This window comes from Solanum lycopersicum, chromosome 12 (assembly GCF_036512215.1).
Source record: "Solanum lycopersicum chromosome 12, SLM_r2.1".
In the NCBI taxonomy this organism is placed as follows: domain Eukaryota; kingdom Viridiplantae; phylum Streptophyta; class Magnoliopsida; order Solanales; family Solanaceae; genus Solanum; species Solanum lycopersicum.
The window spans coordinates 1,271,054-1,289,758 of record NC_090811.1 but is presented as its reverse complement, the minus strand read 5'-3'; the positions used below and the strand labels follow the sequence as shown (position 1 = coordinate 1,289,758).

The following is an 18,705-nucleotide window of genomic DNA, read 5'->3' as shown; positions in this document are numbered from 1 at the left end:
TACCAAATAATTACATAGAGAGTCTATCACATTATTTGGCAAAATTGAAAAGATCCTTCTATTTTTAAATAATAATCTCGAGTTTTAATTTTAAAAATACCAAATAACACTTTTTCAACATATTGCATCGTCAAAATTTACCTCGTACATACATATAAATAATTTCTTTAAGAAAATTAATATGGATACACAATATACCAACTGAAAAGAATATTTAGCTAATATATATATATATATATATATATATATATATTTTAAAAAGATATAAAATAAATACCTTAAAATCACATACAAATTGTGACAATAGACAAACACTGCTTCGCGAAATCTTGCGTACGCCATTGCAGTAAGCATACTAATTACCCTAAATACCTATATGGTGAAAAATAATATTTTCACCTTTTCAACTTTCTCGATTTTTTTATTTCGAGTTCTGATTTTTCTCAAATGGTCACTGATCAACTCATAGTCATTATATTATCTCAAAAAGTCATTTTTCAAAGAAAATTAAAACAAATAATATATATATATATATATATATGTTTTGGCTTTTTGAGATAATAATTACTACTTAATTGATCGATCATATGAAAAATCGACCGATTTTATTTATAATAAAATGATATATCACTTGTGCATGGCTTGGTTTTGGGCATGTCTAGGTGACAAAGTAAGTGCAACAATTTTGCCTTCAAGTTGTGCTCCATCTTGGGGCTGCAGCTGTTGATCATGTAGGTAATCACATAGCTGATCATGATTTATTTGACCATCCTATCATATAATAATAATTAGTATTAGCTTCGACGTAACGGTAAAAGTTATTACATCGTATATCGTGCGATTTAAATATCATGAATTTATAGACATGGCACAAGAAATCTATTATCCTACTAAACTTATTTATTTATAATTTTCTATCTTTTTTTTGGCCTACGTGACACTATTTTGTGGGACCAATGCTGGTTGGCTTTTTTCCTCAAGATAGTGCCACGTATGCCCAAAAAGGATAGAAAATTGCTTATAAAATAAGTTTAGGGAGTAATAAGACCTTAGTATAGTATAAGTGTGTCTCTGAAGTTTCAGGCATAGATTGAGAGGATACTTGTGCATTTTTCCTTATATTTACATTAAGAAACTCACTATAAATTTTAAAGTTAGAATGCAATTTGAATTAGTTATTGTAAGATTTAAAATCCATAATATTTATATTCTAGATCTTTCTTCTTAATTATGAAAATAAATCTTCAAAGTAAAAAAAATAAAATTTAACAATATAAATAACATTAATGGATTCAGTGTAATTTTATAAGAGAGATCTGAGTAAATCGATAATGGGAATCTTACTTGTATTTTATTTATATGTCCATCTTCCATGTTTTGATCATGTTGTGAGAACTTTTGATCAGCTGGTTTTACCATTTGTGCCATCTTTTTATTTTTTTTTAACTCTAATAATCTACAAATATATATCAATTTCAGTTTAAAAAGTAAAGAATATATATAAATTAATGAATATAAAATAACAGGAATTAATGAAAAAAAAATGTTTAAGACATAAATATAAAAAGAAGTTGGTTATACTTTGTGAGTTTCTCTTAGAACATAGTCCCTTAATTAAAGGGTAACCATTTATATGAATCAATGGCTCTAAAAAATATCATCAAAAATAAGAAAAAATATTGTTTCATTTTATATAACTTTTTTTAAAAAAATTATGTTCTAAAAAATGACTTTTTTTTAGAAAATTCTTTAATTTTAAGCATTTAGTTTTACCCTTATAATGACATTGTTTTTTATGTGTATATATATAGATATAGAAATATAATGGTATATATTGTATATAAGATTATAAATACAATAATAATTACATAAGTATTCAAATATACTAATTACTTAGATTATAGCACTACCACAAATATCATGTGAATTGTTTTAAATATCCCTATTCTACTCCAAAAATCATTTTCCTAATATTATTGATCACCCAATTATATTTATATAGAAAAAAGTCAACAATGTAATTATCAAATATTCAGAATTATAATAAATATCATTATTTTAAAAAAATCTTCTTTTAAGGCAGATTTTATGGGATGTATATTACTATATATTGGAGATCCATATATTTGTGACATGCTTTGATTTATTGCCTAGTTGATCATAGGATTAAATTAAATCGAAGTTATTGATATTAATAATAGATATGTGATATTCGATATTCACTCAAGAAATAATTTAGATAAATAAAGATAACAGTTAAATTCCTTTTCTATAATTATAGTTCTCCTAACATTATATCAATTAATTCCCAAATATTGACAAGATAAAACAAAATTAAATATGAATAAAATATAAATAATATAATTTACATAACATATCGTACAATTAAGTACTGCAGTGTTAATCATATTTATTGTTAGCTTATATTTAAGGTAAATTGTATTCTTCTATATATTAAAACATATTTATCGAAATTATCAATTACGAATTCAAGATCTATCGAAACTTGATGACTATGGATGCCAACTATTAGTTATTATTATTTTTTTCCATCTGGAATCCTTTAAATTATTATCTACTCAACTAACTAGATATGTTTTAATATTTAGATAGTGATAATTCAGATTAAAAAATAAAATAATTGATAATTAAAATGTAATAAATCTTTTAAAAAATAAAAATATTTCCGCGACGAGTTTTTTTTTTTATCATTAATTAATTAATTAAGGAATTAAACAAAGTTATAGGAAAATCATGACTAAAAATAAGATATGCTTATTAATTAATTTCAACTATATATTATAAAACAAAAATTAAGAAATTCTAGCAATTCCATGGTCCTTCACACGTTGTACTTTACCATATATTCAAACTAATCAAAATTTGAGATCTACTTAAAATTAAAAAAAATCTCAATTATATATAGATATATTAAAATATATATTTGTTTTAGATCTATATAAAGATTAAAAAATTTGAAATTAAAATTTCTATTCTATTTAAAACGGAAAAATCTCAGTCACCTCACCGCACTATCTTCGAAAACTAGATGGAAACCTCCAATAACACACAACAAAAATATGACAAATTTAGTAAATTACCAAACTACCCCAAATATTGATTGTGGAATTACTAAACTACCCCAAATATTCATCCATTTACATAATTCCTTAGAAAAAAATCCCAAAAAATCAAATTTCATTTTTCCCTTTAATAGACCTTCAAAACAACAAAGAAATAGTGAAACAAATTCAAGAAGCATCAGAGACATGGGGTTTTTTTCCAAGTGATCAATCATGGTATTCCAATTTTTCGTCCTAGACGAAATGTTACGTGGAACACGACGTTTTCACGAGCAAGATATCAACGTTAAAAAACCATACTGTAGTCGAGATGTTACGAGAAAGGTCATGTACAATTGTAATTTTGAGTTGTTTAGTGAGAAATCTTTTGCAGCAGATTGGAGAGACTCACTTTATACTCTATCATGACTCCTAATCCAGCTAAGCCTAAGGAATTACCTGAGACATGCGGGTAACATCGTTTGTCTGAATATTTTTTTTATTGTTATAACGAGATAATATTGTTATAGAGGCTATATAATTTTTATATACATGTGAAAGTTGATTCCAAAGAAACTTAGGCTCATGTTATAATAGTGAATTAATTCTTTTTTTAATTTATAATCGTGGTGTTTGAGTCAATTTTTGTGCATGTTGATTAGTTTTACGAAATGTATGTCACCTTCCGAAGAAAATTAAATTGTTATAGTGAAATATTTTTGGTTTTTTTGCTTTGATAGCCATGGTGTTTTATTTAGCTTTCGCACACTCGACTAATTTCACAGGATATATACGTGTCACCTCTCACCACCAACATGTATTTTATTGATTGTTATAGCGCGATATTGTTATATAGACTCACAACAACGAGAACAATTTTTAGTGGCAATAAAATATATATGTACATTAACAAGGAGCATTAGTTAATTGTCATTAAATTCAATATCGCTATAGGTTTTAGAGACATTTATAATTAGTGTTAAACTGTTAATTACCACTAAAAAACATATTTAATAGCAATTATTGTTGTTAATTAATTGTTACTAAAGATCATCTTTTATGTCAGTAGCTATATAATTAATTAATATACATATAAAAGTCGGTCCTGAAGAAAATTACACCATTATAGTGAAATGTTTTTTCTAAAAAAACTGTGGTGTCCACTTCATCTTTCTCATACTTCGATTAAATTTGTATAAAACTCCACAAATAAATACACACGTCCTACGTAAAATCCTACATAATATTTTATATCATACATGATGTTTTACGTTTATTATGTTACCAAATGCATGACAAATCCTCAAAAATAGTGCATCTTAATTTTGAGAATCTAATATAAATGCGATAATTTTTTTTGAAGAGTCATCCAAACAATATAACTTACATAACACTTCTTTAATTAAGGGTGTGTTCCTATTAGGTTTTTTTAAAACATAGAATGTTATGTATATTGAACTGTCTTATTTTTAATTTGCGTTTATTTAATTTCTATTTTATTATGTTAAACTTATAATATTAATTTTTGAAATGGAAAAAATGATCTTTTATGTATCATGGATAATTTAAAGTGGTGTCACACAAATAATGTAAGGTGAATTGTTGACATGACTATATATATGTTACAAATTTATACATGTGTGACATCCTATTGTGTTTTTCACAATCAAATTTAACAGTTTTCTATTTCTTTTTTATGTTTTCGAATGTTTGTATTTCTCGCTCACCTCCCTTCTTTCTAACTGATCATTGATGGAATTTATAGCATTGATATAAAAATCACCTTTGGATAAGTTATTGTAAGTTATTATTAACTTATTAAGTATCGTTCGATTTTTTATTTTTCAGCTTATATTAAATAACAATTATAAAAGCGTAGATTATAAAGTTTTGGCTAATAAAATTGGTCCAAAAATATCAGTAGCAAGTTTCTTCAGCACAGGGCTAGTGGAATCTTCTAGAATTTATGGACCAATTGAGGAGTTATTGTCAAAAGATAATCCTTTAAAATATCGAGCAACAACATTAAAAGACTTTTTTTAAATATTTTAGCAAAAAAGGATCTGATAATAATTCTAATTTGTTTCACTATGGAATTTAAATATGAAATTAAAATAATGTTTTTAAATATATTTAAATAAAAATAATAATAAATAAATTGTGATTTATCTCTTACGGAAATAATATCACATTTGTACTTTGCAATTAGTATAAGGAGTAAAGTATATTTGTTGAAACTTTTTATTTAGTCTGATAATTTTATTTGTTGACTTTAGGTCTCTTTCCATTTTTTTTTCCTTTTCTTTTTTTGTGGTTATTATATTTTCTTCCACAATTTATAGCTTTTGTTCAACAAAGCAAACATTTAAAATAAAAATAAAAAAACGGAAGAAAAAAAATACTGGATTAAATTATACTCTTATGTATTATTTCAATCGAAAACAGGTAAATTAATAATAAGAAACGGAGGACTAGTATCTCACTTCATAGAACCAGACACATAAACAGATGGTCTAGTAAGATAATGAGTAACCTGATTCGCTGATTTCTCAACAGACGACAAAGAGTGAAAATGTAACCCTTGATAAGAGTTTTATAATAAAAAATTAAAGAATCAAAATAAGAGTAATTCACCAAATTTTCTTCTAGACATTGTTTCACGAGTAGAGTATCAGTTTCCTCAACCAACCTCATTCTAATGAACCGTTCCTTTTGCCAACTAAGAGTCTCAAACACCCCTATGCTCTTGGCCAACAACGAGCTAGCCACATGGCTAAGAAATAAAGTTTTCCCAACAAGAAATTGATTCAAGTGATCATGTTGCGTCATGTCAATCCCCATCAAACTAATATTAGTGTTACATTTAATTATGTCATAATTAATACATTTTTTAAAATATTAATTAAGCAATATATTGATACACATGCAAAACACGTACACTAAATTAATATTATTAAAAACAAGAACTTTTGACTAGGACCATATATACTTGATGTCCAAGCACACCACCAAACCCATGGTCCCTCATATATTATATTATGCTTATTTTTTTAAATAAAAAGGACCATACTTGGTCTCCAAGAAAAATTGTCACTATATTATGTTGATACTAAACTAAAATCTAAATCTATCTTTACCATTACAAAAATTTGTGTTTCTTATCTTTTTATTACCTTTTTTAGACATCTTTAATTGAAGTACTTGTTTGTTCTCTCTTAAGGATCGGTTCGAAAGTTTAAGTTTGAGTTCTCTGTGATCTCAATCAACAGATTTATTTGTTTTTGCTCTTCTAAAAAGCAGATTTCAATACTGATGACAACCTCCAACACACAACAAAGCTATGACAAAACAAGTGAACTAAAAGCCTTTGATGACACAAAAGCAGGTGTCAAAGGACTTATTGATAGTGGAATTACTAAAGTACCTCAAATATTCATTCATCCAGAGGCCTTAGAAAATAAAACCACAAATCCCAAAAATACACATTTCATTTTCCCTTTAATAGACCTCCAAAACATCAGCATTAACAACAAAGAGATAGTGAAACAAATTCAAGAAGCATCAGAGACATGGGGTTTCTTTCAAGTTATCAATCATGGTATCCCCGTCCCCGTCCTAGACGAAATGTTGCGTGGGGCACGACGTTTTCACGATCAAGATATCGACGTTAAAAAGCCATACTATAGTCGAGATATTGCAAGGAAAGTTATGTACAATTGCAATTTTGATCTATTTAGTGAGAAATCTCTTGCAGCAAATTGGAGAGACTCACTTTACTCTGTCATGGCTCCTAATCCTGCTACTCCCGAGGAAATCCCCGAGACATGCAGGTACTTTTTCTATGAAATTTAACTTATATATACCGACAATCAAAAAAATATATTATACTATTAGGTACCATGAATGCTACTAATATACCTTTTTCTTGAAAAAAAAAACATTGACCATAATGATAAATTAAAAAATAAGTCAATCATTAGTACTTTAGTGCTTTTATTTAACAACCATTGCCTTCTCATAACATGTCTAATATGTCATGTCAATTATATAATGAACAATACGTTACAGCCATTAGTATTATTTATATTATTATTAATTAAAAATGTATTATAATAATATTTCATTAAATTGATTTTCATGTTATGGTGTTACATTATATTATACATTTTCTTGATATCATTTCATTATACCAGTCAAATAACATCTAGACAAACGACATGTTTATACAGAGATTTGGTAGTAGAACTTCAAATTTAACAACTACTTTTTTCATTGTTGTAGGGAAATCACAATTGAGTACTCAAATTATGTGATGAATTTGGGATACACATTGCTTGAATTATTTTCAGAAGGACTTGGTTTAAAACCAAACCATCTCAAAGAAATGGGATGTGCTGAGGGACTAGGCATTTTGTGCAATTACTACCCTAAATGTCCACAACCAGAAATTGCAATTGGCACAAGTAGACATGCTGATAATGATTTTTTCACAGTGCTTTTGCAAGATGATATTGGTGGACTTCAAGTTCTTCACAAGAATCAATGGGTTGATGTTCCTCCTACTCATGGAGCTTTAGTTGTCAATATTGGTGACATTCTTCAGGTAAAGTGTTCTTTTTACTCGTATTGGATCTTTACACGAATAGCCAGATAGATATAACGTATATTTTTTCTAGTCAGTATACGTAAGGTAACACTCATTATACATGGTAATACACATATTATATATAGATTATACATAAATACACCCTTCAACTTAACCTTATTTTATATTTATGCCCTCCAACTTTGAGTGTGCACAAGTAAGCACTTAAACTTGTATAAAGTTGAACAAATAGACACACGAGTCCTACGTGTCACAATACACGTAGAACACCACGTAAGACACAAATTTTCATGTTAGGTGTCATGTAGGACGTTTGTGTCTATTTTGTTTAATTTTATACAAGTTTAAGTGTCTACTTGTGCACTCCCAAAGTTGAAGGGCATAAATGTGAAATGAGGACATATTTATGCAGTATGTCTATATATTATATATCGACCGACTATTTTGAGTTAAATTAGTTGGGTGGACGACTATCTAGGATAACTTATTTAGCATTTTCTCGACGTTACCGAATGTTGTTTGACCTATAGACTTAATTATGTTATTTTTTTCGTAGTAATTTCGGTATAATGAACCAAAAATTGAGTGATCATCGATGAAATTTTTAGAATAAATATAAATATCTCTTTTAATGAGTAAGTTATTATAAACTTATAATGTTTTATCTCATTTTTGACTTTTCAGCTTATATCGAATGACAAATATAAGAGCGTAGTTCACAGAGTATTGGCAAATACAATTGGTCCAAGAATATCAATAGCAAGTTTCTTCAGCACAGGGCCATTTTCAACTTCTAGAATTTATGGACCAATTGAGGAATTATTATCAAAAGATAATCCTCCAAAGTATAGATCAACAACAATGAAGGACTTCTTTGAATATTCTAATAAAAAAGGACTTGATGGCAATTCTAATTTGTCTCACTACAAAATAATATGAATTTTGATATGTTGGAGTAAAAATAATGTTTTTTTTTGTTTAACCAAAAAAAAAAAAGATTATCTACCTTAAGAATAAAAAGATGTTGCATTTGTACTTTTGTATTTGTTTTTGTTTGATATAAGAAATAAGAATGTGAGATTATTTATTACGTATTTATTGCAATTTTATAATTTTAATATTATTTTCAACGTATGATAATAATGAGAGAAATAAAAAAATGCAATATTAAAGTTTTCCGAGAATTACTTATTTATATTATTATTACTTTCTTCTAAACACGCTTTGAACGGATTATATTTTCTTTCTATTAATTAATGAGTGAAATACTACTAAGAAAATATCCCATGGTCCCTCTACAATTATAAAGAAAACTCCAAATGTCACTTTTAAAAAAATTTCTAATTTTTTTAATAAAATAACTCCACTTAACTTAAACAAAATAAACTTTTAAACATTTATCATAGAATATATAGCTAACTTTAGTTATATGGATCCTTAAATTCGTAAAAAAGAAATTGAACAAGTAAATAGAGACGGAGAAAATATTATATATTTATTTATATAAAAGTATATTGATATTACAATTATCTCGTAAAGTTAAATTTGATCTTTTTTCTTTATTTATAACGGTTAAAATGTTCTTTTACTAACATTTTCTCAAGATTCAAAGTCGAAATATCTATGTAATTTTATAAACTCGATTTTTTTTTAAAAAAACAATTAATTAATTGCTGGAATATTCCTATTCCTTTCCTCTTCTCCACACGTATTTTAAACCAATTCTCCTCCATAACCAAAAACTCCATAAAAGCTCATCTTTCTTCATATTTTTTTTTTCAATTCTCAATTTATTCTCTCTCCGATCTAACAATCTGTTCATTCGGAATTCGCAGAAACGAATTTCGTTCGATTCTGATCAGGAGAGAGAATTTTTTCAAAATTTTTTTCGATTTTTTTGGACTATTTTTGCACTTTTTGTTCATCTGGGTTGATTTGGAATACGCATGTGTGTATTGATCAAGCTGGGTTTTTCTTCAATTTCAAATCTGTTTATAACTTGTTTTTTGATATTTATTCTTCATTTTTCACCTCGGATTTTTGCATTTTCTGATTCTGATAATTGCAGTATTAAGTCATTGATACTGAGATTGTTGTTAAGATTAAGATTATTAACGATTACTATTTAGTTAATTTCATCGATTTCGATTTTTTTTATTGGGTTGATTGTGGATTATCGCAATTTAGCTATGGATTCTCAAAACAAGAGTAATCGTCAGGTGCAGAGAGGTTTGTTTTCGTAAAGTTTTAATTTTTGATCTTCTCTGCAAATATAGCTTTGGCTTAACGGTTTTAACCAATTTTGACCTGTGACCCGGTTACCCGGTTACTGATAACATACCCAATGTAGCTTGACAAGTCGGGTCTGAGGATGATAGTGTTTCGGGTCAAGTATGGAGTGTAGTCCCGCTAGTTGGGTATGGGAAGGGTAGTGTGTTACAAGGCTATGAAATACAACAAAATAACATATTGAGTGTAGTCTCAGGGACTGTGGAGGATAGTATGTAGGCAATCTTTGTACCTACCTTTCGGACTACGCTACACAAGAACAACAACTACAACATACACTGTATAGTCGCACAAGTAATGTCATCTGTTAGTTTGTATGATCGATTAAATTTGAATTTATTTGAGCTGAATTAAGATGTTTGCTGTTTGATTTTTATGTTGTTCATATAAAATGTGTGTACTGCAGCATCAGAATGGAGACATTTGGTTTATTTTGTTCCTGTATTAAAAAGAGAGACTTTTAAAGTTTTCAACTTGCAAGGAATATGCTTTTTCAACTGTCAGTGATGTTACCTGTTTTCATCCTCTATATCAATAACATGTTATTAGTAGAATTTTTGGAACATGTCAGCAAACAGCAATTTGGTATTATAAAAATCGCTTTGAAGTTTTTAACTTATACAGAATATGATGGGTTTCTGTCAGTTTGACACTGCATATTTTTCATTGTTTATTTCTAACATAATAATGGGTTACTAATAGATTGTGTATGCTGGTAAGTGGTAACATATGAATTAAACTTTTTACTGGTTAGCCTCCATTTAGTAGGTGTTTTATCCCTTTTTGTTTCTAGAATAACGAGCTATCCTGCTTATCGAAGATGCCAAGTTTGCTAATTTAGTACAAATGAGTCCTTGATTATAATTAGATCTAGGGACAAGACACCCGATAAATGATAATTACAGTACTTTCATGTGTTTGGAATCAGAAGCACATGAAGAAAAATAGAGCAACCTAATAAAACCCATTGGGCCATTTTGTTTTTTGTTTTTTTTTGAGCAAGGTAAAGTTTAGGCCATTTTGTATATTGCCTATACTAATACAAAAAAAATTCACCTAGCGATTTGGCTGTCTATATGATCACTTCAGACATGATCATGTACATTTCTGTGTCTAACATTATGGATGCTTATCATTTCTTTCAAGTGAAAAAACTTTACTAAAGTGAGCTGTTTTCTCCCTAGCTCCTTGCTTCTCAAATGTTAGACGGAGGAATGCGGCTTCACCATCTGTCATTGTAATAGGAGGTGGATTTGCAGGCCTTGCAGCTGCTCGGACACTTTATGATGCATCATTTCAGGTATGCCCTGGAAATATGTATTAGTAGAAATATGACTATCTTATAACTTTTTACTTGCTGTAATGGTTACGGTGGATATATTTCATCTAGTTGATATTTTCTTGCAGGTGGTTGTGCTAGAATCACGAGATAGAATTGGAGGCCGAGTTCACACTGATTATTCTTTTGGTTTTCCTGTTGACTTGGGTGCATCATGGTAGCGAATTTTTGCTTTTTGGAATTTGTTTATTATACAGTAAACAGATGCATTTTTGCTTCCAATGGATATTGAAGTTTTAACTGGTTTAGGTTGCACGGCGTCGGCAATGAGAATCCTTTGGCACCTCTAATTGGAAAACTAGGACTGCCTCTCTATCGTACAAGTGGTGACAATTCAGTTTTGTATGACCATGATCTGGAAAGGTTAATATTCAAAGTTGTCCTTACCTATCATATGTCCACTTTCTAAAAATGCATCACATTAATGCATAAAATTCTACATATCAAGTTTATATGCTTCTGCATGTCATTATGTGGAAATCTGGAAAAATTAGAGATTGCTAGTTCTCTGAAGTGACCTTTCTAAGCATTTAAGAAAACTAACTGGCTTGTCTTTTGATTCTCCAGTTATGGACTTTTTGACATGGAGGGTAATCAAGTTCCCCAGGACTTAGTCTCAAAGGTTGGCGAGACTTTTGAGAGCATTTTGAAGGAGGCATGTTTTCCTTTCTCTATCCACCTTAAATCTCTGTGAACCATTTTTGTGAAATATCTAATTCTTTCTGTAAGGAAAGGATCTGTATTTTATAGTATCTAGTATTTTGAACATTTTCTGACTATAAGCTGACTTGCTTTGGCTGCAGACTGATCTAATTAGGAAAGAAAACAGTGAAGACATGTCTATCGGTTGTGCTATATCAATGGTTTTTGAAAGGAGACCTGATTTAAGGTCCTACTTACTTCTGTTTTTCCAGAACATTGATCACCTCTTCCCAAATCAATTAAAGAGGAAAAAAGAGAATAATTTTTCACTGAGTAACTGTAAATACAGGTTGAACGGCCTTGGTCATAAGGTGTTGCAGTGGTACCTATGCAGAATGGAAGGCTGGTTTGCTGCGGATGCAGATACCATATCACTCAAGTGTTGGGACCAGGTTAATTTCCTTTTGACTCTTTTTCTTCATTGCTTACTTGTTGGAGAATGCTTATATTCTCTTTGACTATTGTCTTCCAGAGACATTTGGACTGTTTCTAGGTCTCACCATAGTATACACCTGAAAGAACAGCTTGTTCAAAAAGAGAATCTCATTCTGTCTTTCCTGTTACCAAATGGGATGTGTCATTTGTCTAGCATAGCTCTAATTACGTAGTAAGTAAAGATATCTTGGGAATGAGAAAAAAAAAAAACTCTTGACAATGAAGGACACTTGGTTACTAGTTCTGAAGAATTATGCCATCAGTTTTATGCCTTTAGCCAGTGTTATCTTTTTTCAGAAGCTTTCATTCCAGATACTCCTTCAATCCCACAAACTCGTCATGTTGGGATGTTTAAGATGTCTGGCTCATGTTTATAGTACTGTTCCATACAAGTCTCACTTCTTTCATGGATTCGAACTAAGTTAAACAGTGGTATGATGTTTCCGTTTAACACTAACTTATCAACTACTATAGTATTTTCTTCTATTTTTACTAATACAATAAGTCAAGTTACTTTAGTAAGCTCTATGCCTAAGCAAATTACGTCACATAAAATAGGCCAAAAGACAATCTATTGATTGTTTATTTAACATTTGAGTTTTACTTGTAGCCGGTGTGAATATGTGAAGGGATTACATCAGCTCAGGGAAGTCTAGATCTCCTAATAGGCTAATACGTTTATCAAAATGATCATCTAAGATGTTCGAAGCTCTGTAAATGCCCTTGTATAAAATATGTGTGATTGTAATAATTGCTTTCCTATAAGTAAAGTGTGACAGGAAAAATATCAACTAGAGTTAGTGCAGTTTATTGACCTTGGAAATGTTGTTTGAAGTTTCTCCTTAAGATTTGTGTTTGTGCTATACAGGAAGAATTGCTTCCTGGTGGGCATGGTCTTATGGTTCGGGGATATAAGCCTGTCATCAACACACTAGCAAAAGGGCTTGACATTCGCTTAGGTCACAGGTAAGGAATACCTTCCTGACATCTCATCCCCCGAAACAAGGGACACTCCCTCATTTATTTTTGGAATCATTCTTCAGGGTTACAGAAATTGTTAGACGTTATAATGGTGTGAAGGTAACAGTTGAGGATGGGAGTACTTTTGTAGCCGATGCTGCCATTATTGCTGTTCCTCTTGGTGTTCTGAAATCAAATTGTATCAAGTTTGAACCTAGATTACCTGAGTGGAAAGAGGCTGCCATTAAAGAACTTGGTGTAGGAATTGAGAACAAGATTATTCTGCACTTTCAAGACGTGTTCTGGCCAAATGTTGAGTTCTTGGGAGTAGTTGCAGAAAGCTCATATGAGTGCAGTTACTTTCTTAATCTTCACAAAGCCACTGGCCATTCTGTCCTTGTTTATATGCCTGCTGGGCAACTGGCCCGTGACATTGGAGAACTGTCTGATGAAGCTGCTGCTAATTTTGCATTTACTCAACTTAAGAGGATTCTTCCCAATGCAACTGCTCCTGTAATGCTACACTTCCTTTTTTTGGTTCCAGTTCTTGCTCCCATGTCTCTTGGTTTTTACTTTATTGAGTTGCTCTGGAAATTTCCTTCTGTGTTTTCATGATAATTACGATATCTAACTCTTTTTTATCTTTTTCTCCTGGTCCTGATGCAGATTCAGTATCTTGTTTCTCACTGGGGTACAGATATAAACTCACTGGGATCATATAGTTATGATACTGTTGGGAAGCCCCATGATCTATATGAAAAGCTTAGAATACCTGTAGATAACCTATTCTTTGCTGGGGAGGCAACGAGTGCTGATTACCCAGGTTCTGTACATGGTGCATATTCAACCGGATTGCTGGCTGCCGAGGACTGCAGGATGCGTGTCCTGGAGCGACATGGAGAGTTGGATATTTTCCAGCCAGCCATGGATGAGGAAACACTTATTCCCATTTTGATATCCAGAATGTAACTCTTAGGTTTCTTTACACAGAAACATTTTAATTTAGTCGATACATGGGATTGAGCCATCACAGTTTGGCTTGCTGCTTAGCAAAGAATCGTTGAAACCACAAGGTTTCTAAATGTGTTTTCAGCAGCAGCTAAAACTGGGTGGATAGCCATTCCTGGTCGAAGATTTAGCATTTCCAGGTAAATTTAGCAGTGGAGGGCATTTTTCTTGTAAAATACAAAGCTGTGAATTGCAGCATGTGGTGATACTGGTTCATAATACCTCCGCGAATTGTTGTGTTTAAGAAAAATTATCTCATAGATCACCTTATTTTCGCGTAATCATGAGTATTCGTTTTCTTTTTATTTTGGCAGATGCATTACTGAATCATTTCTCAACACAAACATATAGCTGTATGCTTTGTTGATCTTCTAGTGTCCTTTTAACTACCAAATACTTGCTATTCTTTTGCCTTTTTGAAGAAATTTTCATAGATAGGTATCTGGGGAAGTACAAGGATTATGGTTAGAAGGTAGTCAAGAGTTATCTCACTTATCCTTTCATACTAGTAGTTTCTTGTTGTTCGATTTCTGTAATTATCTGTTGTTTCTTGAACTTCGATTATAGTATTATTTCGTTACTCTCTTCAAGGCCTGTCTACAGGATCTTCATCTTCTCTATTTCCAGCTTCCTTCAAACGATCAGCTGCTTTCGCGACCTACAATATTCAAGTTGAGAGTTGTAAGTATGTTACAAGTAGAGGCGAATCTAGAGTACTAACATATGGACTTACAGAAACTCAGTAGCTTGTTCAGATCCTGAGTATATATGTGAAGAGAATCACTAAATATCTATAAATGTTTTTTACTACTGAATTACCTCAGTATTCCAGTTTGTTCTGGCTGTTAAAATAAACAAGCTGACTGTTTGTAGGACAACTCCAACAATCATCCCCCACCATATTCCCTGTCAAAAAAAAACTCATTTTCTATGCATGTTGGCCTCCGACTTGTTTGAAATTGAGTCGTAGTTTTCTTTTTGTGTTTTTGATAATTATGGTGTTCAGATCAACTTGTGCTTCTAGATATCCGATTATGTTAAAAGAGGATAGAAAAAAAAACATACTGCTGCTTGCAAACTTGTTTTGAAGCCAAGAATACATCCAATTGGTAGACCAATACAATAGTAAGTAGCTAGATTGACATATGCCACCACAGCTTGCCATCCACTTCCAACAGCCACACCTAAACATTGCAAGAAATTAGGTTCAAGAAAAACTTAAGAATTTCGATAAACGATTCTGTAAATATTTTGTGTAGTATACAGACAAACTTTTATATCACAATCATCTTTTATAACAATATTGCAGTATAATGGCTAAGTTGAACCAAACGGCGTTGTTATGTAACTGTCATTTAAGTAGTATTTTCTTTTCGGTGTCAGTGCATAGAACTTAAAACTCTGTAACGTAACAGTTGTACGAAAAGCCAACATGTTAGGGACTTGTTTACCAGAGAGAATAGGCTGAATGCCATTCAACCAAACAGAAATGGCAAGTAATGGAGTCAAATGAGAAACAGCTTCAATGACTTCAGAGTCACTTGTAAAGAGTTTACTTAATCCAACTCTGAATATCAGCACAATAATGCAGATAATTGTACTGAACATGATGCTCGTCATGTTCACTACAATTATCGACATTTTAGCTACCCTCGGATGTCCTGCTCCAAGCTCATTACTAACTCGAACACTGCAGGTACGTGAAATTAATCAATACGTTAACAACAATGAGGAGGTCTAAGAAGGGTAGGATGTATGCAGGTAGACTGGTAAAGAGGTTGTTTCTGATAGACACCACAATCAATATGTTATGTAATGTTTACACGAATAGCTAGTAGGATTTACTGTTTACTTTTTCCTAAACCGATATACATATGTATTATACATACTCCGATCGGTTATCAAGAATGTAGGATGTGTGATGTATATTATACCTGGCTGCTGCTGCTAGTCCCAACATAAATTGCATATCCCAGTTCCAGTAATTCATGCTGTTATTGTCACTAAAAGTTGTGAGCATCTATGGTAACAGAGAAAGAAAGGAGTTTTTTTTTTGTTTTGTTTTTTTTATGTTTGTTTACATTACCAAACAGAGATGGAGTCAAGTGAGATTGTAGCATAGGGAAGTAGCCCTGATACAAGCACTAGGCCTTGGAAGTACCATATCTCCAAGCTACATTTCACAACAAAGAAAAAAATCAAAAATTATTACTTGATAGTATTTTTTTAGTTTTTAACTAGACGGGCCAGGCTGCTGTTTGGTACCGGGACGGGCTATGTGACACTAGATGGTCTCGGGCCTGGTCTAGTTAACAGATCACATATGCAAAAATGGCCAGTCCTTTGTATAGAGGGATTAAATAGGTTAATGCATGAGGTTTGTGGGGCCAGGTATGTCGAAAATGGTTAAATGGGCCGGATTGTGGGTCGACCCTGACCCTTGTTAGGTTTAGTTTAGAGGGAAGGGGGTTCTGGCAAATGCAAGTGTATAGTTGTTGATAGTGGCGGGTGACCGGGCTGGGCTTTCATGGATCACTAAGTAGTCCCGGGCTGGATCCTGTTTGGGCCTCTTTTGGACATTGGTTAATGCATAAGGTGGGACGGGCTGGTTAGGGAAAATGGGCCGGGCCAAGAGAGTTTGTAAGATGTGAACCATTTACCATAACATGACAGCTGAGGCAACAGTTAGCTTGAAGTAAGGCCAAATGCTATTGAAAGCATTCATAGAGAAACCAGTCCAAGTTTCTTTGCACAGGGGACTAAAAACGACGTAAACACCTTGCGCGATGACCAACAGCCACCACGAGAAGCTCTGTGCCATCGCAGCTCCGAATAAACCATATTCCAAGACATCAACCACAAGCCAAGTGATCACAACATGCACAATGAACACAGAAACCGCGATATAAGCCAACGGGTTAACAATGTTCTGAGCCTGCAGAAACCTCTGCATTGGACAACTTATAGCTAATCCATATAGCTGAAGGATCAATCCGCGCGCGAATATTTCCCCTTGCTCAGATATGGTCTCTGATTGTCCTATTGCTTTAAGCAATGGCCCTGAAAACCAGTAAGGAAATGAGAGGATAAAAGCTGCTCCAAGGTTAAGTAAAATTGCTCTTTGGCATATCACTCCCATAACTTCATATCTTTTTGCTCCATATGCTTGGCCACAAACTGTCTCAACAGCACTTGCCATCCCCAACTGTTGTCAAGAAAAGATTTGAAATAACGAGTGCATCATCGATACTTATATGAATTCCAACACTTAAAAAAAAAAAAAAAACCGTTACACTGTTAGTATATATAACTTAAATTCATACCATAACACCATAAGCAAGGCCTTGAATTCCAACACTAGCAATGGAAGCACCAGCTAACTCCAATGAACCTAAATGTCCAACAAACACAAGTGTGACAAAGCCAAGCATATAGTTAAAAATCAAGACTGTAATAACAGCTCCAGAAAGAAGCCAAAGTAGCCTTGATTCCCAAGCAAACAACTTCAGATACACCTTGAAAGACACATTTTTGTGCCCCAAGAACTCTTCGATTTCGCCTGATGACATGTCTGATAACTTAACTGTTGAGTGAAGTATACTAGGTAGCAATGGATGTTGGTTCTCCATTGTTATCTTTTGTCTCTTAAACAACAATGCAACCTTATATGCATTGAGAGGAACAAAATGTGAATATGTTTGTACAAAATTCACTAGGGTGAACAGAACAGGTGCAACTACCAGTCTTGTTTAGCTTTGTAGATCAGTAAGAAGCTTAGGTGTGGTTTATCACTGAGTGGTGAAAAAGTTAGGTAGCAAATGAATTGTTTTGGAACGGATTTTCAAGATTTGAACTTTATGAATTCGGGATTTTGTTTTAGTGACCTCAAGTGCTAATAACTACTAGATTCAAGATTTAATATTTATACATATTTAGTGAAATTTATAACAAATAAAAGGGTCAACACTAAAGCTATTGAGTTCCGTTGAACGTATAGCTTACATTATGGATCTGCTCCTTGGCTGGTTTTCCACCTAATTTTTAGTATTTGGCTTAGAGTTTTATGCAATACTAGTTTATTTTAGTACATTGGCTGGTTTTCCACCTAATTTGTAGTATTTGGCTTAGAGTTTTATGCAATACTAGTTTATTTTAGTACAAATAACTTGTCAGTATATAAAGCTTAAATCTCTCGACAATTTTAGTATTATACAAAAAGTTCTTTAATCGTGTAATCTTAAACTAAAGAGTTGTCAAAAAAACTAAAACGACTTTCTTTATTTAAGCGGAGTGAAAAAAAAAAG

General features: G+C 31.7%; 3 protein-coding genes and 1 long non-coding RNA gene across 4 annotated transcripts; 2 read left to right on the top strand and 2 right to left on the bottom strand.

Moving 5' to 3' along the window:
• Positions 1-250: 250 nt before the first annotated feature.
• LOC109119131 (uncharacterized) lies at positions 251-3,639 on the bottom strand. Its single transcript, XR_002026349.3, has 2 exons — positions 1,345-3,639; positions 251-771 (listed from the first exon to the last, which is right to left on the bottom strand). It is a non-coding gene; the product is annotated as an uncharacterized lncRNA (long non-coding RNA).
• Positions 3,640-6,191: 2,552 nt separating this feature from the next.
• ODD (2-oxoglutarate-dependent dioxygenase) lies at positions 6,192-8,755 on the top strand. Its single transcript, NM_001247695.3, is given in 3 exon segments — positions 6,192-6,892; positions 7,344-7,665; positions 8,353-8,755. Coding segments are annotated over 3 exon segments (1,095 nt in total). The 5' UTR covers positions 6,192-6,374; the 3' UTR covers positions 8,608-8,755.
• Positions 8,756-9,332: 577 nt separating this feature from the next.
• Positions 9,333-14,682, top strand: LOC101260014 (polyamine oxidase 2). Its single transcript, XM_004251508.5, has 10 exons — positions 9,333-9,897; positions 11,142-11,257; positions 11,365-11,453; positions 11,546-11,659; positions 11,864-11,951; positions 12,100-12,185; positions 12,288-12,390; positions 13,302-13,399; positions 13,477-13,906; positions 14,060-14,682. The coding sequence occupies exons 1-10, from the start codon at positions 9,858-9,860 to the stop codon at positions 14,360-14,362; spliced, it is 1,467 nt and encodes a 488-aa protein (XP_004251556.1). The 5' UTR covers positions 9,333-9,857; the 3' UTR covers positions 14,363-14,682.
• Positions 14,683-14,695: 13 nt separating this feature from the next.
• LOC101260207 (protein DETOXIFICATION 41) lies at positions 14,696-18,087 on the bottom strand. The gene is made up of 8 exons (XM_004251999.5): positions 17,725-18,087; positions 17,062-17,606; positions 16,488-16,574; positions 16,336-16,392; positions 15,853-16,091; positions 15,467-15,585; positions 15,221-15,307; positions 14,696-15,059 (listed from the first exon to the last, which is right to left on the bottom strand). Exons 1-8 carry the CDS (start codon positions 18,028-18,030, stop codon positions 14,988-14,990), a joined length of 1,512 nt encoding a protein of 503 aa, XP_004252047.2. The 5' UTR covers positions 18,031-18,087; the 3' UTR covers positions 14,696-14,987.
• Between the last annotated feature and the right edge of the window lie 618 nt (positions 18,088-18,705).